This window comes from Myotis nattereri (assembly GCF_964212035.1).
Source record: "Myotis nattereri genome assembly, chromosome: 9".
NCBI classification, from domain to species: Eukaryota; Metazoa; Chordata; class Mammalia; order Chiroptera; family Vespertilionidae; genus Myotis; species Myotis nattereri.
The window spans coordinates 20,770,695-20,796,081 of NC_138084.1; the positions used below are offsets into that span (position 1 = coordinate 20,770,695).

At 43.0% G+C, this 25,387-nt stretch overlaps 1 protein-coding gene across 1 annotated transcript in view; it reads left to right on the plus strand.

Moving 5' to 3' along the window:
• CCDC73 (coiled-coil domain containing 73) overlaps nucleotides 1-25,387 on the plus strand; it is an 86,697-nt gene that overhangs the window by 2,643 nt on the left and 58,667 nt on the right. Inside the window, exons 2-3 of the mRNA XM_081098156.1 lie at nucleotides 4,268-4,829; nucleotides 20,513-20,662. Of these exons, the coding sequence (XP_080954282.1) occupies nucleotides 20,528-20,662 (135 nt within the window). The 5' untranslated portion in view covers nucleotides 4,268-4,829; nucleotides 20,513-20,527. The remainder of the gene's footprint in view (nucleotides 1-4,267; nucleotides 4,830-20,512; nucleotides 20,663-25,387) is intronic.

The following is a 25,387-nucleotide window of genomic DNA, read 5'->3' on the forward strand; positions in this document are numbered from 1 at the left end:
GAGTAGAGCAGGGCCCAGAGAAATCAATCAAGAGCATTGTCCAATTCAGGGGGTAGAAAGGGCAGAGAGAGATGTAGGGGCTGCAGGCTGGCAAGCCACAAGGAGGTTAGTTCTATGTGTGGAAGACTTGAACCAATGCAGGACCAGCCAGAGAGGTAAAACTTTAGTTTCTAGAGAAGTGGGACTTTTGTTTGTTTTGTTCACTGATGTATTCCCAATGCTGGGTCATAGTTGGCCCCAGTATATAATTTTTGGTATATTACCTGAAGGAATGACAGTTGAGTTGTCCCATTCAGACTCACAGAATTCATTACTAGACTGCTATACTCAGAATATCCACAGGGGGGCACTAGTGCAACACCTGCCTTCAAGGGAGAGAGGCCTCCAGGACTGTCAATTGGGTTTTCTTTTCAGACTCCTGGAATTCAATACTAGGGTGCTGTTCTCAGAATACACACAAGGGGATGCTATTGGGCCTAATCCCTTACTAGGGTGCTGTTTCAGAATGCTCACAAGAGGCCAGTATTGCGACAAATCTATTACTAGGGTGCTGTTCTCAGAATGTCCACAAGAGGGGAGATTAAAAAATGGCAGCAGATTAAGTGGATACTACTCAGACATGCTCCCAGGACCAAACTGGAATTACAACTAAAAAACAAACACACGGGCACACACACACACACACACACACACACACACACAAAACCCCACCATCCTGAATAATCAACTGAAGACTAGCTGGAGATAACCTTGATAACAAAGGGTGGAAAGTGGAGACTGCATAGAGACTGGCAGGAAGGGTGGAGGTGCGAAAGGTCTGGCCAGGCTCCCACCGACAGCAGCTGAAGTTCCGGAGAGATATCTCACTGAGACTCTGGGGTGTAATCCCCAACCTGGGCCCCCCAGCAAAGAGCACCAGAAGTGAGAAAGGTGCCCCCATAACATCTAGTTGTGAAAAGCAGCAGGGTTTCTGTCTGCCAGGGAGAGATGGCTGGAAATGCACGCACCCTCTTAAAGGGCCAACACACAGAATTTCATGTCCAGCCATTCACCTTGTGCTCTGGCAGAGAGCAATATTGCAACACTTCCTTGCAGGTGAGAGCCCTCTAGGTCTACCAATAGGGTGCTCTTCTCAAAATGTCCATAAGAAGGCACTATTGGAACACTTCCCTGCAGTGGGAGACCCTCTAGGTCTATCAATTGGGTTTTCTTTTCAAACTGGCAGAATTCCTTATTAGGATGCTGTTCTCAGAATGTCCACAAGAGGGCACCATTGCAACATCTCCCTGCAGGGAGAGAACCCTCTAGGTCAGTGGTTGGCAAACTGCGGCTCTCGAGCCACATGCGGCTCTTTGGCCCCTTGAGTGTGGCTCTTCCTAAGCCTTAGGAGTACCCTAATTAAGTTAATAACAATGTACCTACCTATATAGTTTAAGTTTAAAAAGTTGGATCTCAAAAGAAATTTCAATAGTTGTACTGTTGATATTTGGCTCTGTTGACTAATGAGTTTGCCGAACACTGCTCTAGGTCAGTGGTTCTCAACCTTCCTAATGCCATGACCCTTTAATACAGTTCCTCATGTTGTGGTGACCCCCAATTTCATTGTTACAAATTGAACATAATTAAAGCATAGTGATTAATCACAAAAACAATATGTAATTATATATGTGTTTCCCGATGGTCTTAGGCAACTCCTGTGAAAGGGTCGTTCGACCCCCAAAGGGGTCGCGACCCACAGGTTGAGAACCGCTGCTCTAGGTCTATCAATAGGGTGCTGTTCACTCTAGCTGGTTTGGCTCAGTGGATAGAGTGTTGGCCTGCAGACTGAAGGGTCCCGGGTTTGATTCTGATCAAGGGCATATGTCCAGGTTATGGGCTCTTTCCCCAGTAGGGGACATGCATGAAGCAGCTGATCAATGACTCCCATCATTGATCTTTCTTTCTCTCTCTCCCTCTCCTTTCCTCTCTAAAATCAAAATATATTTTTAAAAATAGGGTGCTGTTCTCTGAATGTCCACAAGGGGGACCTATTGCAACATCTCCCTGCAGTGGAAGGGCCCTCTAGTACTATCAATTGGGTTTTCTTTTCAAACTGGCAGAATCCCTTACTGAGGTGCTGTTCTCAGAATGTTCACAGGAGGGCACCATTTCAACATCTCCCTATAGCGGGAGAGCCTTCTAGGTCTATCAATAGGGTGCTGTTCTCAGAATGTCCACAAGAGGGCACTATTGCAACACTTCCCTGCAGTGGGAGAGCCCTTTAGGTCTATCAATTGGCTTTTCTTTTCAAACTGGCAGCATTCCTTACTAGGGTGCTGTTCTCAGAATGTCCACAGGAGGGCACTATTACAACACTTCCTTTCAGGGGGAGAGCCCTCTAGATTTCTCAATAGGGTTTTCTTTTCAGACTCACATATTTTGTCATTTTCCACATATCCAACCACTTTAGGATGATTCTTTTAAATTTTTCTTTACTATAAATAGCACTGCTATAAACACCTTTGTACAAATTGTTGTTTTCCCTCCTGTCTCCTTCAGATTTTTCCTCTTCGAATGCTGTCTCTAAAGTGGATTTATGGGGTCAAAGGATCCGTTTAATTTCATTGTTCTTGTTAACATAATGATGAAGTTATTGTGATGAACTAAAATCTTATTTTATTTTCAGTCGAAACCAAGGTGCTTTCCACTGAACTGCAAATATCTGTATTGAACATATTAAAAAAGGAGAAATAGCATAAAAATTCTAGAAATTATTTCAAATAACTCTTCTAGGAATAAGATATTTTATATTACCAATCATTGGGAAATTTGCATAGAATTAGGAGGGAATCAGAGGTTATTAAGTTCAACTCAACCTCTCTACACCTTAGTTTCCTAGTGTGCAAAAAGTATATAATAATAGAGTTGTTTTGAGACTAAAACAAGAAAATATATGTAAAACACTTAGCTCATTGTCTGACACAAATAAATTATCAGTAAATATTAGTCATTATTACAGTATAACTATTGTAGTTAGCATATACCAAATTGAAAGGTCATATTCCATCCATTCATTTATTTGGCATTTAAATGCCAGGCATTGGCTAGAATTTGGTATGCAAAAGTGAAAAAAAAATTTTGTCTCCGTCTTCACAGAGCTTATGTTCTATGATACAGACAATAAACCAATATATCATGTTAGATGGTGCTTGTGTTATGGAGAATAAAGCAAAATCTGGAAAGTAGAGTATGTATGTTGGTATTACTATTGTATATATGGTAGTCAGGGAAGGTGTCCTGAATTTAGTGATATTTGGGTAAAGACCTGAAAAATGACAGGGAGTCAAAGGAGAGTTCCAGACAGACTTTTACTGAGAAATATGGCCAAAATTTTTGTTGTTAATCCTCACCAAGGGTATTTTTTCCCATTGAATTCCAGAGAGTGGAAGGGAAGGGGAGAGATAGAGAGAGAAGCATCAATTGGTTGCTTCCTGCATGCTCCCCAACCGGCACTGAGGACTGAGCCTGCAACCAAGGTACGTCCCCTCGGATCAGAACTGAACCCAAGACCCTTCAGTCCAGGCCAACATTCTAATCACTGAGCAAAACGGGCCAGGCTGGTTCCACTTCCGAGCACAGGAACTTTCAGGTTTGGTAGCACAGCCCAAACTATCTTATCTAGGAGACCCGAAATATATCAGGTGCTGGAATAGGTGTGGTCATCAGTATGATTATAGCTACAGTCTTCTCTTTATTATTTCACTTAAAAATCAACATTTAGCCCTAACCGGTTTGGCTCAGTGGATAGAGCGTCAGCCTGTGGACTCAAGGGTCCCAGGTTCGATTCCGGTCAAGGGCATGTACCTTGGTTGGGGGCACATCCCCAGTGGGGGGGTGTACAAGAGGCAGCTGATCGATGTTTCTCTCTCATCAATGTTTCTAACTCTCTATCCCTCTCCCTTCCTCTCTGTAAAAAAATCAGTAACATATATTTTTTTAAAAATCAACATTTAATTTTTGCATGGATAACACGCTCACATGATTCCAACACAAAAAAGTATGAATAGAGTAGTCCTGTCCTCATCTACACAGTTTGCATTGCTCCCAACAAACAGGTAACACATTAGCTTTTAAAAAATCTTTCCACAGATTGTACAATTTTTATTATTTTTTTATTGATTGATTTTAGAGAGAAAGAAGAAGTGAGAGGGAGAGAGAGAGAAACATAGATTTGCTGTTCTACTTATTGATATATTCACTGGCTGAATCTTGTGTGTGCCCTGACCAGGATGGAACCTGCAACCGTGGCCTCCGGGGAGGATTCTGACCAACTGAACTACCCATCCAGGGCCCACACCTTTAACAACGAACAGGCACGGACGTGTACGCGGTAACTGCTTGCTTAGACAAGGAGAACCAGCCAACATCCGGAGGCAGCTTTCCGGGAGCCTGTACCTTTAAAATAGTCAATGACATTTCGCCCCAGCTGCCCACGATTCCCCACCCACGGGCATCTTCAGGCCTGGAAACCGGAAACGCCCTGTGGAGGGTACCGGTGACCCGGAAGTCCTTCCTGGGGAGCGCTAGCGGCGCTGGCTGAGGTGCCTGAGGGCGGGCTGTTGAGGAACAGCCCTGATCTTTTCGTCCCGGGTTCATTGAGGTTTGACCTGCACCTGTGGCTGCCTGAGCGTCCCCGCCTCGCGCCGGCCGCGGGGCCGGAGGCTCCTGCCCGTGGCGGCCGGGGGTGTCCGGACCTTCCGCCCCGGAGCCGGAGCCGGAGCGGAGAAGCATCGCCCGCAGGCCTCAGTCCGCTCGGGCTTCTCGGGCTTTCCAGGCTCCTGGTGAGAAAGGTGGGCCTTGTCTGTTCACATAGAAAAGTGCCGATGTTGTCTTTACTTGGTGTTTTCTTTAAGGTTTTGTTTGTTTTACTTTGAAACCTCACGTTTTGTCATGGATACAAGGCAACGATGCCGGCCATTGTGGGACATGTCGGACGGGCCGGCGCTCCCCGTCTGCACCGTTTTGAACGGCGGGCGGTGGGTCTGACCTTGGCGATGCGGGGTCCTCGTGGGCGGCGCGGGTGCGGAGTGTGCGCCTCCCGGGGAAACTCCGGTGTCCTTCCCGATGTAGTTTCACGCCCTTTGGAGCTTTTGGAGCCTGGCTCAGGCCTGGAATGGAATTTCCCGCCGATGCTGGGAACCTGGATCGTAGGTTTAATTATTCCTGCCATTGTTTTCACCTCCCACTTCGCTTTTGGAAACTGTCAGAGCTCAAGGCATTTATGGGAACCTTTCAGGGGTGGGGAACCTATTTTCATTTGCGGGCCGGGCACAATTATCGCCTTAAAATGAGCCTGTGTGTATGGTCACACGTTTAGTTAAGTCGCCCCCTAAGGCGTGGCAGGGCCAGGCCAGATGACTTCGCAGGCCTAATGGGGTCGTCCCCCACCCCTGCAGACTGCCCCGGAGATGGGGGGTGTGGTGCCTGACCCCTGACCCCACCCCTGCAGACTGCCCCGGAGATGGGGGGTGTGGTGCCGGACCCCTGCCCCCACCCCTGCAGACTGTCCCGGAGATGGGGGGTGTGGTGCCGGACCCCTGACCCCACCCCTGCAGACTGCCCCGGAGATGGGGGGTGTGGTGCCTGACCCCTGACCCCACCCCTGCAGACTGCCCCGGAGATGGGGGGTGTGGTGCCGGACCCCTGCCCCACCCCTGCAGACTGCCCCGGAGATGGGGGGTGTGGTGCCGGACCCCTGCCCCCACCCCTGCAGACTGTCCCGGAGATGGGGGGTGTGGTGCCGGACCCCTGCCCCACCCCTGCAGACTGCCCCGGAGATGGGGGGTGTGGTGCCGGACCCCTGCCCCACCCCTGCAGACTGCCCTGGAGATGGGGGGTGTGGTGCCGGACCCCTGCCCCCACCCCTGCAGACTGCCCGGGAGATGGGGGGTGTGGTGCCGGACCCCTGCCCCCACCCCTGCAGACTGCCCGGGAGATGGGGGGTGTGGTGCCGGACCCCTGCCCCACCCCTGCAGACTGCCCTGGAGATGGGGGGTGTGGTGCCGGACCCCTGCCCCCACCCCTGCAGACTGCCCGGGAGATGGGGGGTGTGGTGCTCACTCCCGCCCCCACCCCTGCAGACTGCCCCGGAGATGGGGGGTGTGGTGCCCACTCCCGCCCCCACCCCTGCAGACTGCCCCGGAGATGGGGGGTGTGGTGCTCACTCCCGCCCCCACCCCTGCAGACTGCCCCGGAGATGGGGGGTGTGGTTCCGGACCCCTGCAGTAAAGCGAGTGGTCATCTTTTGGGAAGTGGAGGGTCTGGCCTTCAATTTATAAAAACTGCAACATCTGTGAAGTATAACAAAACATGCCAGTCAACCCATGTGTGCCGGTAATGGGTAGACTCCATTTAGGACAGTGGTTCTCAACCTTGGCTGCACATTAGAGTCACCTGGAAATCTTTTTAAAATCCTGATTTCTGGGCCTCCTCCTCCGGAAATTCTGTTTCTTTGTTATGGGGTGGGGCCACAACATTAGTAACAAAGAAACAGAATTTCCGGAGGATGAGGCCCAGAAATCAGGATTTTAAAAAGATTCCCAGGTGACTCTAATGTGCAGCCAAGGTTGAGAACCACTGATTTAGGAAGAAAATGTGAAGATTCCACTATGAAATCCTTTAACTTTTGATTATGTGCTGTTTTGCCTTAGATGTGATAAATGCTATGGCTGTGTTTGTGTTGTACTTTTAAGGAAAAACCCTGACTGAAACAGCAGTCCAGCCTCTGTGAGGGGAATGCTTCTGCAGCCCTTCACAGTTTCCTTCTCTGCCCATTTCTGTAAGTCACTTGTAGTGTTTATGATAATCCTTCCTGGTTTCAGGGTTGAATTAAAGTATTATTGAATTTTTAAACATTATATTCCCCACTCTGATGATGTGTAAATTGTGCTAATGAAACTTGAGAGAAGTTTTTCGTGTTTATTCTGCTTCATACGTAATAGCAGGAAGGAACCTGCTGTCTTAGTGCATCACAGTGCCCACTGGGTGGCAGCATAGTGTTTTTAGTTTCTTTAGCTTTGACTGGATTTCAGAATTACTGTTATAATAGTGTTCTTCTGATAGTGATTGATATCTATCATATGTGAATACTTATTACATGCCAGGTGCTGGACCAACTCCTTTATGTGTATTTTCACATTTAATCCTAAATAAGTCACATTTAATCCTAAATAAATAGACTTAACTATTCCTATTAGTCTTTTTTATACCATACTAGAGGCCCAGTGCATGAAATTCGTGCATGGGAGGGTTCCTTCAGCCCAGCCTGCACCCTCTCCAATCTGGGGCTACGCAGGGGATGTTTGACCAACCAGCAGTCGGACATCCCTCTTGCAATCTGGGATTGCTGGCTCCTAACTGCTCACCTGCCTGCCTGCCCGATTGCCCCTAACCACTCTGCCTCCCTGCCTGCCTGATTACCCCTAACCCCTCTGCCTGCCTGCCTGATCACCCCTAACTGCTCCTCTGCCTGCCTAATCGCCCCCAACTGCCCTCCCCTGCTGGCCTGGTCGACCCCAACAGCCATCTCACCCGGCCTGGTTTTCCCCAGTGGCCCTCCCCTGCTGGCCTGGTCGCCCCCAATGGCCCTCCCCTGCAGGCCTGATCTCACCCCCAACTGCCCTCCCCTGCCAGCCTTATCTTGCCCCTCACTGCCCTCCCTTGCCAGCCTGATCTCACCCCCAACTGCCCTCCCCTGCCAGCCTGGTCGCCCCCAACTGCCCTCCCCTGCTGGCCTGATCACCTCTAACTGCTTCTGCCACCATGGCTTTGTCTGGAAGGAAGTTGGATGTCCGGAAGATGGCTGGTTGACCCAGACTAATTAGCATATTATCCTTTCATTAGTATAGATGAGGAAGCTGTGGGAAAGAGAATAAATAATAATGCAAGACCGATAAGCCAATAAGTGATAGAGCCAAACTGAAACACAGGCACTAACTACTTTGTGCTAATCAAATTAAAACATTACCAATTTGAGAAACCAGCAGTTAATATGAGAAATCTGTGGATATTCTGAAAGAGGAAAAAATTGAATATTGGTTTTATATTATGTGCCTCAGAACAGTTGGGTATGAATGGTTTCCAAAAGCCAGTATTTCTTAAATTGTGTTCCAAGAAATACTAGTCCTGCAAAATGCTTCAATTAGAAAAGGTTCCTGTGGTCACAAATGCTCTTGAAGATTCATTAAAGGCTCTAAAAAGTCCTGCAGTAAAGGAGTCTGTTTAACCCAACTTTTTTTGAACTCATAGCATTAAGTTTTATCTTAATCCTCACCCATGGATATGTTTATTGATTTTAGAAAGAGAGGATGAAGGATGGCAAGAGAAGGCGGGAGGTGGGGAGGGAGTGAAGGAGGGAGAGAGAGAGAAAGAGAATTTTTAATTGGTTGTCTCCTGTACCTGCCCCCAGCAGGAATCAAATCAGGAGCCTTTTGGTGTATGGGGCCAATGCACTAACCAACTGAGCCACCAGCCAGGGTGCATTCTTAAGTTTTTATGATTACAACACACATTAAGAAATGCATTTTACATGCAGACCAGTATAAATATATGTATACTAGAGGCCTGATGCACAAAAATTTGTGCACTCAGGGGGGTCCCTCAGCCCGGCCTGTGCCCTCTTGCAGTCTGGGACCCCTCGGAGGATGTCCACCTGCTGGCTAAGGCCCGATCCCTGGGGGATTGGGCCCAAGCTGGCAGTCAGACATCCCTCTGGTAGCCCGGCAGCCCTTGGGGGATGTCCACTCGCCAGCGGGGAACAGACCTAAGCTGCAGCAGGACATCCTCAGCGCTGCTGAGAAAGCGGGAGAGGCTCCCACCACCACTGCTGTATTGGCAGCCATCAGCCTGGCTTGTGGCTGAGCAGCGCTCCCCCTGTGGGAGCACACTGACCACCAGGGGGCAGCTCCTGCATTGAGTGCCTGCCCCCTGGTGGTCAGTGTGTGTCATAGTGACCAGTCATTCCCCATCGTTTGCTGTTAGGGTCAGTTTGCATATTACCCTTTTATTATATGTGATACAGGCCTGGTGCACAGGTGGGTGCCGGCTGGTTTGCCCTGAAGGGTGTCCCGGATCAGGGTGGGGGTCCTGCTGGGGTGCCTGGCCAGCCTGGATGTGGGGCTGATGGCTGTTTGCAGCTGGTCACACCCCTTCAGGGTGGAGGTCCCCACTGGGGTGCCTGGCCAGCCTGGGTGAGGGGCTAATGGCTGTTTTCAGGCTGGTCAAGCTCCCCCCAGTGGGGACCCTCACCCCATGGAGGTTTGGCCAACCTGGGTGAGGGGCTGAGGGCTGTTTTCAGGCTGGCCACACCCCATTTGGGGGGGGTCCACTGGGGTGCCTGGCCAGTCTGGGTGAGGGGCTGAGGGCCGTTTTCAGGCTGGCCAAGCCCCCCGGCAACGGATGCTCCCAGCCTCTCCTTTCTTTCTTTCTTTCTTTTTTTTATTCTGGGATTTATTTACCTTCTATAATTGAAACTTTGTATCTTTGAGAGGAGCTCAGAGCTGGACAGGGCGGGTGGGAGGGAAGCCTCCTGCTCGCTCCAGCTCTGTGGCCACGGCCAGCTGAAAGCAGGTATCTGGGGTTTATTTACCTTCTATAATTGAAACTTTGTTGCTTTGAGTGGAGCTCAGAGCCGCCGTGGCAGTTGGGAAGCTTGGCTTCCTCCATCATTGGGGCAACCAATCCTCCTGCTCGCTCCAGCTCTGTGGCTGCCGGCCGCCATCTTGGTTGGGTTAATTTGCATATAGTCGCTCTGATTGGCTGGTGGGCGTGGCTTAAGGCATAGTGAAGGTACGTTCAATTTGCATGTTTGCCTTTTATTAGTGTAGATACAACTTAAATAAAATACACATGAGGCAGTACTAGTACTTACCTTTGTACTACTCAGTTTTCTACTAGAGGCCCAATGCATGAAATTCGTTTAAGGGGCTTGGCCCTCGCAGCCCAAGCCGGCCCTCGCAGCCCCGGCTTCATCCGGAAGGTTGTCTGGATGGCCATTCGGCTGTTTGGTCTAATTAGCATATTAGCTCTTAATTATATAGGATTTTATGTTTTTCTAGCCTAGCCTTCATTTCATTTTTCTGTTGAGTTTAGAAATAGAGAAAAAAACATTGATTTGTTCCATTCATACATGCATTCATTGGTTGCTTCTTTAAAAAAAATTGATTTTAGAGAGGAAAGGAGAAGAGAGAGATAGTAACTTCAGTGATAAGAGAGAATCGTTGATCGGCTGCCTCCTGCACTCCCCCAACTGGGAATCAAGCCTGCAACCTCAGCATATGTCCCAGACTGGGAATGGAACTGTGACCTCCTGGTTCATAGGTTAATGCTCAACCACTGAGCCACACAGTCAGCCATTGGTTGCTTCTTTTATGTGCCCTGACCAGAGATCAAACCAGGATGACACTCTAAGTGAGCTACTCAGCCAGGGCTAGCCTAGCTTTTCACTTATAAAGAGTCTTTTTAAAAAAGACCTTTTACATTGATTTCTTGAACCACAATCTATAGTTTTACTGGACTTGAACTTAGGTTCTATTTTTTATTTGAAGCACATATTACTGGAACACACCAAGGTAAACATATAAGTCTGTGTGTGGTTGAAGGAAGTGATTGATGTAATGGTAAATATCGTTGATAAAGTTAATATTCTTTTATCAGTCCTGGTAATAGTTGAATGAAGATAATGTTTCTTTTTTTATTTTTATTTTTTATTTAAGAGAGGAAGGAAGAGGGAGAGAGAGATAGAAACATCAATGATGAGAGAGAACCATTGATTGGCTGCCTCCTGCAAGCCCCCCACTGGGGATCGAGCCCGCAATCCGGACATGTGCCCTTGACCGGAATCGAACCTGGGACCCTTTAGTCCACAGGCCGAAGCTCTATCCACCAAGCCAAACCAGCTAGGGCAGAGATAATGTTTCTTACTGGGAAATTATTTTTCCTAAATCAGAACACTAGCAAAGTGAGAACATACAACAATTTCACAGATTAGAATTTCCAGATTTCATTCTTTGGGACACATGCTCCTGAGAATCTTAGTTTGCATTATGAATTTTTTTAAAAAAGTGTTCCATGGTCAAGATAAACTTGGGAAATTTGGGTTAAAGTTAAACAGCTTCTAACTATGTGACGGTACTGTTAATCTCTAAGATGGGGAGTTAGTATGCAGCATTTTCCAGACTTATTTGACCAGGGAACCTGTTTTTACAGATGTATCTTATGGACCGTGTTCCCTTTAGAATACACTTTGGGAAATGATTATGTAGATAATTAAGGTAAAAATTTTTGTGTTGTAATATGACGATCTTAGGTGAAAATTTTTATTGTAAGTTATTCATGTAATTTTCATAATTCATTTATTTTACTTCCTAATATCGACATGATAGAGAATATCAGCAAGCCATTCAGCATTCTTAGTTTTCATATGACCAATGAAAACTTTGTTATTAAAAAAAAAGCCTTTATGAAATTCTCTGGCACCAATTAATTTCATATAAAACTAAAACTCTTAGTTTTAATGTAAGTTCAATGAGCAATAAATTTCCAGTTGTTTTAGAATCAGCCTGAAAAAAATTGAAGTTTAGATTAGTTAAAGGTTATTAGTGTTTTAAGAAATACTTAGGATTTTCCTACATTTTATTTATAAGGTGGGGAAAATTAGTGTTTATGTACTTGATCCAAAGATCTCTTTTGTATTGCATTGGATTAATTAAATTTAAAATGCCATTAATAGTTTATTTCATGTTTCATAATGATCCTCAAATTCTCAATGATCCACAATGATTTCCAATTCTCTCATTTCCTTTACATGTCTCAGACCATTCATTTTTAGAATTAAATATTTCAGAATTTAAAATCTTGTATATGGAATCCCTATCCCTTTTTTTAAAAACAAGGAGAAATTTGGCAAATATTTTATTGTGAATAGAGAATATTTTACTCATCTATAATAATACAATTATAATATGCTGATTAAACTGGACAGCCAAATGGACATCATTATGGACGTCCTTCCAGACAAAGCCACAGCTGTGGGGGCCGAGGCAGATGCAGTTAGGGCCAATCAGGCAGACAGGCGAGCAGTTAGGGGCGATCAGGCAGGCCGGCGAGTGGTTAGCCGCAATCAGGCAGGAAGGCAAGTGGCCCTGGATTGCGAGAGGGTGCAGGCCGGGCTGAGGGACCCCCCTGCCTGCATGAATTTTGTGCACTGGGCCTCTAGTAATAGTATAAAATATCTTCTTTCAAGAAACTAGGTGTTTTAATTTTGCATAATTTATAATTAGTAAAATATTTACCAAGTGTTCCCAAAGCATATTTTCCACTGCAACTTAATAACACGAAACAGTAAATGAAAAAAATAACATTGTTAATGGCAGCACTCTAAATTGATGTGAAAAGTAAAAAATTATATGTAATAGACAATAAGAGAATGGGGCAATATACACATTAAAGTACTGATCATATGGTATAGGCAACAAGTACAATCTAAAAAAGAAGAAATTGGTGTGAGCTGGATTCATAAGAACTTCGTGGAGGAGATGGAATTTGATCTGATTTTTAAATATGTTTAAACAAAGATAGAGGAAGGCATTCTATATGAGAGAGCAAAATATAGGTATTATTTTGTTCAGGCTCCTTAATGTGGCAATACAGACCCTCAAGACCTGCCTGCTTCTTGAGCCTCATTGTATCTTCTCCCAGCCTTTTATGTTAGAGTTTAATTTCAAGCTGCTTTTAGTTCTTCATTTAAGATGTTATTTCTTTACCCTAGCCAGTTTGGTGTAGTGGAAAGAGAGTTGGCCTTTGAACCAAAGGGTCCCAGGTTTGATTCTGGTCAAGGGCACATACCCAGATTGCCAGGTCTATCCCCAGTGTGGGGCATGCAGGAGCCAGCCAATCAATGATTCTCTCACATCATTGATGTTTCTATCTCTCTCTCCGTTTCCTTTCTTCTCTGAAATCAATAAAAATATATTAAAGTAAATAAATAAAATGTTGTTTCTTCCACCTGTGCCTTTGCTTATGCTGTTTTTCTGTTCTAAAATAGAATTCTTCTCCATAGGTTAATTAGATCAGAATTACACTGCTGGCCCTGATACCATTTACTCCAGTTTGCTGTTGTACTTATAACTATTTTGGTTAATGAGGTTATTTCCAAATTAATAAATAAAAATTTAAACTTAGTTTAGCATTCTTATTTTATAGGTAACATAAATGAGGCTCTGGCACTATATGCTTCGAACTCTCTAAACACTTAAAGCCCCCTTTTAACCTATGGTGCATTTTTTAAAAAATGTGTTTTTATTGATTTGAGAGAGAGAGAGAGATAAAAGTGAGAGGGATAGAAAGAGAAAAACATTGAGAAAACATCAATTGGTTACTTCCTACATGCCCTCTTCTGGGCATGTGCCCTTACTGGGAATAGAACCAGTGACCTCTCAGTACATGGGACAAAGCTCAACCAACTGAGCCACACCATTCAGGGCTATATATGGTGTGTTTTATATCATGCTTAGTGTTATCATGTCTGGGGTTACACTTATTTGAATGAATACTTTTTTTCACTTTTACAGACCTTGAAGGTAAACATTGACTCAAATATGTATCACCTGCAGTTTCTTGAACAGAGATTTATTGAATTATGTCACTGTTTTTTATTATCCTACTAGAGGCCAGGTGCATGAAATTCGTGCACGGATAGGGTCCCTAGGCCTAGCCAGCAATTGGGGCCGATAGGGGCCTTCCTTTGTTCCGCTCTGCCCCCTGGTGATCAGCATACATCATAGCAAGCAATCGAACTCCCAGTCTCCAGTCAGACTTCCAAGGGGACACTTTGCATATTAGCCTTTTATATAGCTAGATATAGATATAGATATAGACATAGATATAGATATAGGTATAGATATAATAAAAGCCTAATATGCAAATTGACCAAACAGTGGAACGAGCGGTGGAATGACTGGTCACTATAATGCATACTGACCACCAAGGGGCAGATGCTTAATGCAGGAGCTGCCCACAGACCCCAGGCCAGCCAAGGCAGGTGTCAGCGGGGGCCCCTGATCACCCCACTGGTCACCCGCAGGGGGAGGCGACCGGCAGTGGCAGCGGCGGGGGGCAAGGCTGGCTGGTGAGCAGGCAGCAACAGAGAGTGGGGCTGGCTGGTGAGCGGGCCAGTGCCAGCCCCTGATCGCCCCACCGGTCACCAGTGCCCACAGTAGGGCGATTGGGGGGCGGCGCTGGCTGGTGAGCGGGTGTCAGCCCCTGATTGCCCCACCAGTTGCCTCCAAGGCAGGTGCCAGTGGGGGCCCCCGATTGCCCCACCAGTCACCCCACAGATTGGCCCTGATCGCCAGCCAGGCCTATGAACCCTACCTGTGCATAAATTTTGTGCACTGGTCTTCTAGCCCTATATAACAAAGAAGTAATATGAAAATTGACCATCACACTCTCACACAAGGTCGCCGGCAGGGGAGGGCAGTTGTGGGCAATCAGACCAACAGGGGAGAGCAGTTGGGGTGACCAGGCCTGCAGGGGAGGGCAGTTAGGGGCGACCAGGCCAGTAGGGGAGGGAAGTTGAGGGCAACCAGGTGTGAAGGGGAGGGCAGTTGAGGGGGACCAGGCCTACAGGGGAGGGCAGTTGTGGGGGACCGGGCCTGCAGGGGAGAACAGTTGGGGGCGACCGGGCTTGCAGGGGAGGGCAGTTGGGGGCGCCTGGGCTGGCAGGGGAGGGCAGTTGTGGGCGATCGGGCCGGCAGGGGAGTGGTCAGGGAGTGATCAGGCTGGGAGGCAGAAGCAGTTAAGGGCAATCAGGCAGGCAGGCAGGCAGGCAAGCAAGCGAGTGAGCGAGTAGTTTAGAACCAGCAGTCCCGATTGTGAGAGGGATGCCCAACATCCCCCAAGTAGTTCCAGATTGGAGAGGGTGCAGGCTGGGCTGAGGGACACTCCCCTCCCCCCAGTGCACAAATTTCATGCACTGAGCCTCTAGTCCTATATAATAAAGAGCTAATATGCTAATTAGACGGAACAGCCATCTGGACGACCTTCTGGATGAAGCTGGGGCTGCAAGGGCCGGCCGAAGCTGCAAGGGCAGGCCGGGGCAGCTGAGGCTGTGAGGGCCAGCCAGGGCTGCAAGGGCAGGCCGGGTCAGCTGAGGCTGTGAGGGCCAGCCAGGGCTGTGAGGGCTAGCCGAGGCAGCCGGGACTGCGAGGGCTGAGCCCCTTGCATGAATTTTGTGCATTGGGCCTCTAGTCTGTAAAATCATTTAAAAAATTCGTATGTGGATGCTTTTTCATTTTTCCTCATTATATAATTGTTCTTCTCTAGGCCTTTTCTAGTTTTGTGATACCTATCAAAGTTTATTTATCACAGTTACAGAAAACACTCTGATTGCATATGTTACTTTATTTGACTCAGTTTCCTAGTATCCTACTCCCTACCTTTCCAAAGGATACAAGTGGTCTGTTAAATACCGTGCAACATGAAGGACGAGAAACATTGAGTGCCTGACTTTTGTAAATTATTGTATTGGGCAGTGTGAGGATATAAAAGTAAATGAGATTTGACACTAATCAAGGAACTTATACAATATAATGGTTAACGCACTATTGCTTATACAAGATAGAATATGAGTCATGCTTTGGTAATTTTTTCTCAGTCTTTTAAAGAAATATACATACACTAGGTTGTGTACATATAATACTTTTAAAATATATTTACACACTGTCTCTTCAAATATGCACACTAGCTTTGATATGTACATTATATATATATAGAGAGAGTTTTCAAACAAGGATTCACTCTTTGTGACAAATATCACCCATATTTCACATCTAAATTTTATAATTACTTATGAAGGAGATACGCTTATAAGACTGATTTAGCATTTATTTTAAGTATTAAGAGTATTCCTGAGAATAAAGGCAATGTGATGCTACCAACTTAGAGGCTATTAAAAAAAGGAAATTTGGAAGTTATAGCTCTTTAACAAAGAATTTTGGAGAAAAATATGTTAGTTACTGAAAAATCAATTTTTTGGTACTTTTAAAGCTATTGTTGATTTTGTTTACACTCTTTTAATGTTTTAGCTAATGTCAAAGCTACAGTCATTATTATGTGAAATGATAGTGTGAAATTGATGCTGTTATAGTATAACAATAAGGACGTGACTCATGTATTTTATGTACACATGCATTCAACTGTAGTGACAAACGGCTTCATGCTGTGTGATTAAATGCATATTAGCGTTTGCCCTAGGCATTTGATTATTACCATCTTTACTTCATTACATTACCACACTGTATGGTCATATAATTTATAAGATAATACACACATCACTTTGTTGCTGATAGGAATTATTCTGTTTTATGGATGGTGTCCTTTAATTTTGCCTTTCATGGATTATAAAATTGGTTAATATCTGCTGAAGTGAATCACTGGAGAAGCAAATAAAGATGCTGGCCTCAGGTCACAGTGTCATTTGTGATACTGGCAAAATCTTACAGGCTCATTTATCCCTGTACATGATTGATAACAGCATGGGTTAAATGGAGAAAGCTTTGCTTCTATTAAAGGATCATCATGAATGAAGACCTCCCACTTAATAGTCAGGCATGATGAGAAGACAAGAGACTGTCTACAGGTCAAATTAAATAACTTAAATAATTTAAGTAGAATGACAGTGTAATTTGTCCATTTTGTGTTATTACTCTGACCCCTATCAGGATTATAGACTAACTTACTTTCCACTATAGAGTATTTAAGATGTAATTTTTAAATAAATACTTTCAAAGATTTAAAAGCCTCTATGGCTTTTAATTGTGGTAAAATACAGATTTTTATTACGTGCTTAAAATAAAACTTTTTAAAAGAAAAATAGCAATACTGTAAAATATAGAGTCAGTAATATGGTGAATGCTGAGGTAATGTTTTAATCATTTTGTAATATATTTATAATGCTTTAAGCATTTTGTAATAAATATATTTTTCAAATGCATATGTTATAATGAAATATTATAATCAAGTGATTATAAATAGAATATATTATAACTATAATATTTGTTATAAATAATTGCATTATAAACAATAAATTTAGTATTATAAATTACTATAAAATAATTGAACTATTTACAAGAAGTTTTCTTTTAGTAACAGTTAGAAGCCAAGTGTTAAAAATAAAGATACTCAGGATTTTTTTTTTAATATAGAAATCTTTTTCATATACTTACAAATTTTTTATTAATTGATTTTTTAAAGAGAGAGAGAGAAACATCGTATTGTTTTTCCACTTATTTATGCATTCATTGGTTACTTTTGTGTGCCATGACTGGGATCTAACCCCCAACCTTGGTGTATTGGAATGATGCTCTAACCAACTGAGCTACCCAGCCAGGGTAGTCATTATTTTGTAATGACTACTTTCCTATATGGAATCATTGTTCAGCTATTCAAATTGTGATTCAAAATATGGGAAGGCATATGCATTTTTGGAGATACTTATAATAATAGCACTGAAATATGAGAGTATTTTAATTTGTTCAGAGTAAAGTAAGTATGAAGCTTCAAATTAAATATTACATGTCTCTTTTAAATGATCGAAAAGGCACATTTTGTACATGTAATTATCCTCATTTTCTTTTTTATTTTGTTAATCTTCACTGGAGGATATTTTTTTTTCTATTGAATTTTTTTTGTTGTTGTTAGAGAGTGGAATGGGGGGAAGGGGAGAGCAAGAGAGGAAAGAGAAACATTGATGTGAGAGAGACACATCTATCGTGTTGCCTCTTGCACCTACCCTGACTGGGGCCCGGAATCGAACCTGCAACCTATGACCAGAATCGAACCCATAACCCTTTGATGCGCTGGCTGACACACTAACCACTGAGCCACGCCGACCAGGACTCATCCTCATTATTCACTGGCTATTGAACCTCTGTGATAAACCAGGACTTAAATACATTACCTCATTTAATTCTCACACACTGTGAAATAAGTGTTATTGTCCCTGTTATGCAGATGAGGAAACTGAGCTCTAGGGAAGTCATACAGCCAGTAAGAGGAGATAGAATTTGAATCCACTTGTTTTGGATTCTGTTATAGGAATCTACAAACATGCATATGTCTTTTTCAGAAGCGCATAAAACTGTATTTACCACAGAACTAGTTCATTTCTGACTTTATCAAGCTTGCTTGTAATAGCGTTGTAAAAACTTTCTTGCACTGTGACCCATAGTAAGAAGTACATTTCACATTGTGATCCAGTATACATACATGTATTTACATTTACATATAATTAAAACAAAAGTTTTATGAAGTTTACTGCATGTGAATATTATTGATATATTCTAATCTGTTTTATTCTCTTTCATGAGAAGAAATGCTGCTTGCAACTAAACTGATTTCATATCTCTCTATGGGTTCTCAATTGAAATAATTCTGTACCAACTTAAAACATATGCAGTAAAGTGCTTTTCTTCATTATAGAAATTATATGTACTTTATAGAAAAGGAGAATGAAGGGGAAAACATCCCATGCGTTTGATCACTGAAAGACAACTACAGTTAGCAATGTAGTGTATTTCCTTTCGATATTTTTTCTGATGGTATTTATATTGTTATACTTTTAACCATGATGCTTATATAAATTTGAATCCTAATTTTTTTAGTTTAGGATTTTTTACATTTATGTACACACAATGTAAATAATTACAAATTTTTTTTACAAATTTTGTTTAGAAAAACAGTAAGATCCCCTGCAATTTACTTTTCTCCAGAGCAACTACCTTAAATTATTTTAGATGATTCTTTATACATTTGCTTCCATATCTCTAAATAATAATGTGCTTATCATTGCTACATCTTGATTTTCCAATTTTAGTCATTATGTAATGACTTTCCATAATGACATGAAGATTTAACTTTTCTTTCACCTTTGCTTTAATTCTTCCCCCTTCTCATACCATCCTCACCATATAGTTATTTCATAATCTTGATTTTATAAGTAATTTATGACTGCATAAATGCTATTCACAGCTGAACCTTTGGAGTATGCTATGATTATTTTTTCCTACCTATACAATACCCCCACCCATTTGTCTTTTTTCCCCTATTGATGACTTAATATATTCATTACTAACTCATCCTCATACTTTTCCCAGATATACGGACCTCTTATTACTAATTTAAAAACAGTTGGTAATCTGTTAATCTCATCCTATTGAGGAACTTTTTACCAGAGTGTACTAAACCACTTCCATTTGGACTGGTTGATCTCTGGGTTTGCTGCACCAGTATCATCTTTGTATCCCCCTTCACAGTTCTAGGATCCTTTTCCTCTCTTGTGTAGGATCCCTTGTATCCCATACTTTACTCTTTCTTGGAGAAATGTTTAAGTAGCTTTCTGAGAAAGGATGCATGGAAGATAATTTAGTTTGGACACTGCATGTCTGAAAATACCTTTTACCTTCACATTTTGCATGGCCAGCAAATTCCATTGGGTAATCTTTTCCCCTAATTTTGAAGGCTTAGCTTCTTTATTTTAGTTTTCATTGTATATGGGCTCCTAAAGCAAACTCTGATTTTTATTGTAGATATTGAAAACTCTAATGTAATTCTTAGTCCTTTGTATGGAAAATTTTTTTTTTCCTTTCTTAAAGCTTATAGAATTCTTTCCATTTCCTCTAGTGCAGCGGTTCTCAACCTGTGGGTCGCGACCCCTTTGGGGAAAACACAGACCATCAGAAAACACATATATAATTACATATTGTTTTTGTAATTAATCACTATGCTTTAATTATGTTCAGTTTGTAACAATGAAAATATATCCTGCATATCAGATATTTACATTACGATTCATAACAGTAGCAAAATTACAGTTATAAAGTAGCAACGAAAATAATTTTATGGTTGGGGGTCACCACAACATGAGGAACTGTATTAAAGGGTCGCGGCATTAGGAAAGTTGAGAACCACTGCTCTAGTGTTACATTATTTCACCATGATGTGTCTTGGTGCAGCCCTTAATGAGCTCTTTGCAAACCCATATTTTTTTGTAGTTCTGGGAAGATTGATTCTGAAAGCTTTTCATGATTTATTTTCCTCTAATTTCTTTCTGAGAGAGAAGCATTGATTGGTTGCCTCTAGTAGTAGGCACAATGTTTATCTCAGCTTTGGTGTATAACAATTAGTGAAGGGCCAAACCTTGCCTGCTACATTAGGAGCTCAACCTTTAGAAGACGGATGGGAGGGGCAGGAGATTTAGTCCTGGAGGTAGCTAGAGTAACAGAAGAGATCAGCCGCAGAGAAAGGAAAGTCAATCATTGTTTTGCTAAGTGCTTTGTGTATGAAGATCAGAATAGGAGTAATGACAGAACTTATTCACTATTAGCCCTGGAGAATTATGGGATACCAGTTGTTATATTTTTATGGTAACTGTGCTTTTAATTGGAAACCTAGAAAGATGCTTCTTTTTCCATTATAGAAGATAAATGTCAACATGGAGAACGATTTTAAGATTGACTCATCATCTACCTTTGCTCTTCAAAGTTCTTCAGAGACATTGTTTTCCATTCAGCTGTTAGATTTCAGAACTAGTTTACTGGAAGCATTAGAAGAATTACGTATGCGAAGGGTAAGTACCTTTTTAAAGTGCTATTTTAATAGAGAATTGGATTTGTCCAGTTTAATTTTTGGTTTAAGAAAAAAAGACCTAACAAAATAACCTCTTATTTAGAAAGAAGAAATACAGTCCAAATAATGAAGCAAAAGAGAAAAGGATAAATTTAGTTGACATCAGGGAATGGGAAATAAGAATTTATAAACCAAAGCAAAAAATATAGTAGATTTTCAGATTGTTAAATACTTGATAAATCAGCTAATATTTGTTGAGTACCTTGGAATGCATAGATAGCACTATAGTTAGACACTGTGGATGATTTTAAAAAACTATTCTTTAGGAGATTACATTTTTTTTTTTAAATATATTTTATTGAGTTTTTACAGAGAGGAAAGGAGAGAGATAGAGAGTTAGAAACATCGATGAGAGAGAAACATCGACCAGCTGCCTCCTGCACACTCCCCACTGGGGATGTGCCCGCAACCCAGGTACATGCCCTTGACCGGAATCGAACCTGGGACCTTTCAGTCCGCAGGCCGACGCTCTATCCACTGAGCCAAACCGGTTTCGGCAGGAGATTACATTTTTGTTAAGGTTATGAGTTAGGTACTTATGAAATGATTAAATGATGAAACAAGATAACACATAATTGACCCATAGAGGGAGGGCCAGGCTACCGGGCAGCGCTGCGGTGGGTACATTAATACATAAATAAATGTATATAGTAAGTATTCTGAGTTCAAAGAATAAAATATTCTTAGTTTTAAAGTGATAACCCTGAAATTTTTAGGAAAGAGACATCTATAGTATAAAAATTTTAGCAGGAGATCGCTATTGTTCAAAGCTGTTCAATGTTTCTTGGGACTCCTTTTGTAGGAAAATTTTTAGCTGTGATCTTTTTGAGTGTTGCCTTCCCTTATTTCTTTTCTTCTATTACCTTGTTCTGGAACTCCCCTTAGGTAGCATATTGAATCATACCATTCTATCTTTTTTTTAAAAATATAATTTATTGATTTTTTACAGAGAGGAAGAGAGAGGGAGAGAGAGTTAGAAACATCGATAAGAGAGAAACATCGATCAGCTGCCTCTGGCACACCTCCCACTGGGGATGTGCCTGCAACCAAGGTACATGCCCTTGACTGGAATCGAACCCGGGACCCTTCATTCTGCAGGCCGACGCTCTATCCATTGAGCCATACCGGTCATGGCCCATTCTATCTTTTATGACTCTTAACTCTTTTATAGTTTTTATATTTTTTCATTTATTGCATGTGTAATTCATTTTGTTGTTTCCTAATTGTCTTTTCAAATGTTTTTTTCCTGTTATCTAACCTTGATGAGTTTTTATTTTCCAGGATTATATTTTTCATTTCTAGAGGTTTCTTCAAAGGATCTGCTATAGTCTGAATGTTTGTGTCCCCCCAATATACATTTATTGAAACCTAATTTCCAGTATGATGGAATTAGGAGGTGGGGCTTTGGTAGGTAATTAGGTCATGAGGCCCAACAGAGCTCTAGCCCTTTTTGCTGCATGAAGTTATGAACAGGGAAGCTGCTCTCACCAGACACAGAACCTGACCATGTAGGCACCCTGATTTCATACTTCCAATCTCCAGAACCATGAGAAATAAGTTTCTGTTGTTTATAAGTCACCTAGTCTATGGCATTTTGTTGTAGCAGCCTGAACAGACCAAGATAGGACTCAAAAATTTAGTGCTATGCCAATAAAAATCCAGTGAGATGTTTTTCAGAATTTGGCAGAATGATTCTAAAGTTATATATATAAGAAAATATATTAATATATACACGTTATACACCTTAACTAATACAATGTTATATATCATATGTCAGTAGCTAGAAAAAAAATGCATGAGTATAGATAGAAAATAAAAAAAAGAATTGCTACTTGCTCTGTCAGATATTAAAGGCTTCTCCAATCTATAATAATAAAAGCATAATATGCAAATTGGCTAAATGGCCAAACAGCAAAATGACCTTCAAGACAACCACACTATGACATGTACTGTCGCCAGGCCAGCTAAAGCGTGTGCGATGCGATTGGTCGGGAGGCCCCACCATCACCCCATGATCATCCTGCAGAGGGAGGCCCAGGCCACTGGCCAGCGGGGCAGTCAATCGGGGGGCTCTGCAATCACCCAAAGAGGGAGGCCCAGGCTACCGGGCAGCGCTGCGGTAGGTAGGTGGGGCCTCCCTCTGCTGGGTGAATGATTGCAGGGTTCCTGGACTGTGAGAGGGTGCAGGCCAGGCTGAGGGACACCTCCCCTTTCCCCCCCCCCAACCCCCCAGTGCACAAATTTCGTGCACCGGGCCTCTAGTACTGTAATAATTAAAAATGTGATAATGTTGCAGGAACAAATAGATCAGTAAAAGAATAAATCCAGTGGGGAAAGGAAGTCAATATATGGCACTTGGACAATTCATACATACTTTACATTTACACTAATAAAAGAGAAACATCCACAAACCACGTCCACCAGCCAATCAGGAGCAAATTAACCCAACCAAGATGGCGGTGGCCATGGAGCTGGAGCTAGCAGGAGGCTTGGGTTGCCCCTGGTGATGGAGGAAGCCAAGCTTCCCGCCCACCCTGACCTCTGCTCAAGGCTACAAAGTTTCAGTTTTAGAAGGTAAATAAATCCTAGATACCTGCTTCCCTCCGCTCAAGGAGGTGCTGAAAAAAAAAAGAAAAAAAGGAGGGGCTGGGAACTTAGGTCGCTGGGGGCCGTGGCCAGCCTGCAAACAGCCATCAGCCCCTCACCCAGGCTGGCCAGGCACCCCAGCGGGGACCCCCCACCCTGAAGGGGGTGTGGCCAACTTGAAAACAGCCCTCAGCCTCTCACCCAGGCTGGCCACACTCCACCAGTAGGGACCCTCACCCCATGGGGGCATGGCTGGCCTGCAAACCACCACAGGCCCCTCACCAATGCCACCCCACTTCCCAAGGGAACCCCCACCCTGCTCCAGGACACCCTTCAGGGCAAACCAGCCAGCCCCAACCCGTGCCCAGCCTCTATACTAATAAAAGGGTAATATGAAAATTAGACTGGGATTACTTCCAGGAGACCTTCTGGACGTTCTTCTGGACAAAGCCATGGTGGAGGGGCCGAGGTGGAGGCAGTTAGAGGCCAAGAGGGGAGGGCAGTTGTGGGTGATCAGGCTGCTGGGGGGCAGGGCCCTTGGGGGTAAGCAGACCGGGGGGGCCAGTTGGGGGCAAGCAGGCCATCAGTGGGGTTCAGTTGGAGGTGATCAGGACAGCAGGGGGGGAAGTTTGGAGTTAGCAGGTCAGCAGGGGGGCAGTTGGGGGCGAGCAGGCCAGTGGAGAGGGAAGGTGGGGGCGAGCAGGCCAGCAGGGGGGCAGTTGGGGGTGAGCAGGCTGGCAGGGGAGGCAGTTGGGGGCAATCACACTGGCACGGGGGGCAGTTGGGGGCGAGCAGGCCGGTAGGCAGAATGGTTAGGGGCAGTCAGGCAGGCAGGCAGGCAGGTGAGCAGTTAGGAGCCAGCAGTCCCGGATTGCAAGAGGGATGTCCAACTGCTGGTTTAGGCCCGATCCCTATAAACCGGCAGTAGGACATCCTTCAAGGGGTCCCAGATTAGAGAGGGTGCAGGCCAGGCTAAGGAACACCCCCCTCCCCCGTGCACAAATTCTGTGCACCAGGCCACTAGTACAAATATCAAGTGTAAAGAAAAAATATACAAATACTAGAAAATATAAGAAATAATTTTATAGTCTTTGGAATAGAGATTATCCTTCCTTAATGAAAAGATGGTGGTCAGGTATGATGATATACAGAGATTTTATGAATGAGTAGGAATTTTGGATCATTCTCTCTAAGGGTTTACCAATTGTGTTAGTATTTTCAAGAAATTAAATTTGGTTTTTCTGATTCTATTGTGTATTTATTTTATTGATTTCTTTTGGCTTTATTCTTTATTTTACTTAACTTTCTGTTCTTTTTGTTTTGAAGTTTTAATGATGGATATTTAGTTAATTTTAACTTTGTTTTTCTAACAAAGGATTTAAAGCTGTAAACCTCTCTCAGCATGGTTTTAGCTGGTCACACAATTTTTACATATTTTATTTTCATTATCATTCAGTTCAAATTATTTTCTAATTTTCATTAGAATTTCTTTTTGAACCCATGAGTTATTTAGAAATGTATTACTGCTTTTACAAATATTTGAGAATGTTATTTTTGTTAACTTCAAAAAAAATGATTTCTGGCATAATTCTACTGTATCAGATAATACGCTCTATATAATTTCAGTCACTTAGTATTTGTGGAGCTTTGCTTTCTAGTCAAGCATATGATCAATTTTGGTAAATATTCCAACATTGATGAACTTGAAAATAATGGGTGTTCTCTGTTTCTTTGGTGTAGTGTTCTATGAATATGAATTTGGCCAACTTTGTTAATCTTGTTCACATCTCCCATATCATTACTGATTTTTTGTCTATATTTTCCTTTTTCTGTTCATGTTTTAGTGTGGTTATTGTCTTCTGTCCTTTTAGTTCACTAATATTCTCTTCCACTTATTTAATTGGCTGACATACTCAAGCTATTGAGCTCTTAATTTTATTTCTTGTATTTTTCATTTCTAAATTTTGTTTGGTTCTTTTGTAATTTTCAATTCTCTGCTGAAATTCATTTTTTATATATTTTTGAGCATGTTATTTTATATATCTTAACGTCTATGGCTATAAACTCTGATATCTGGACT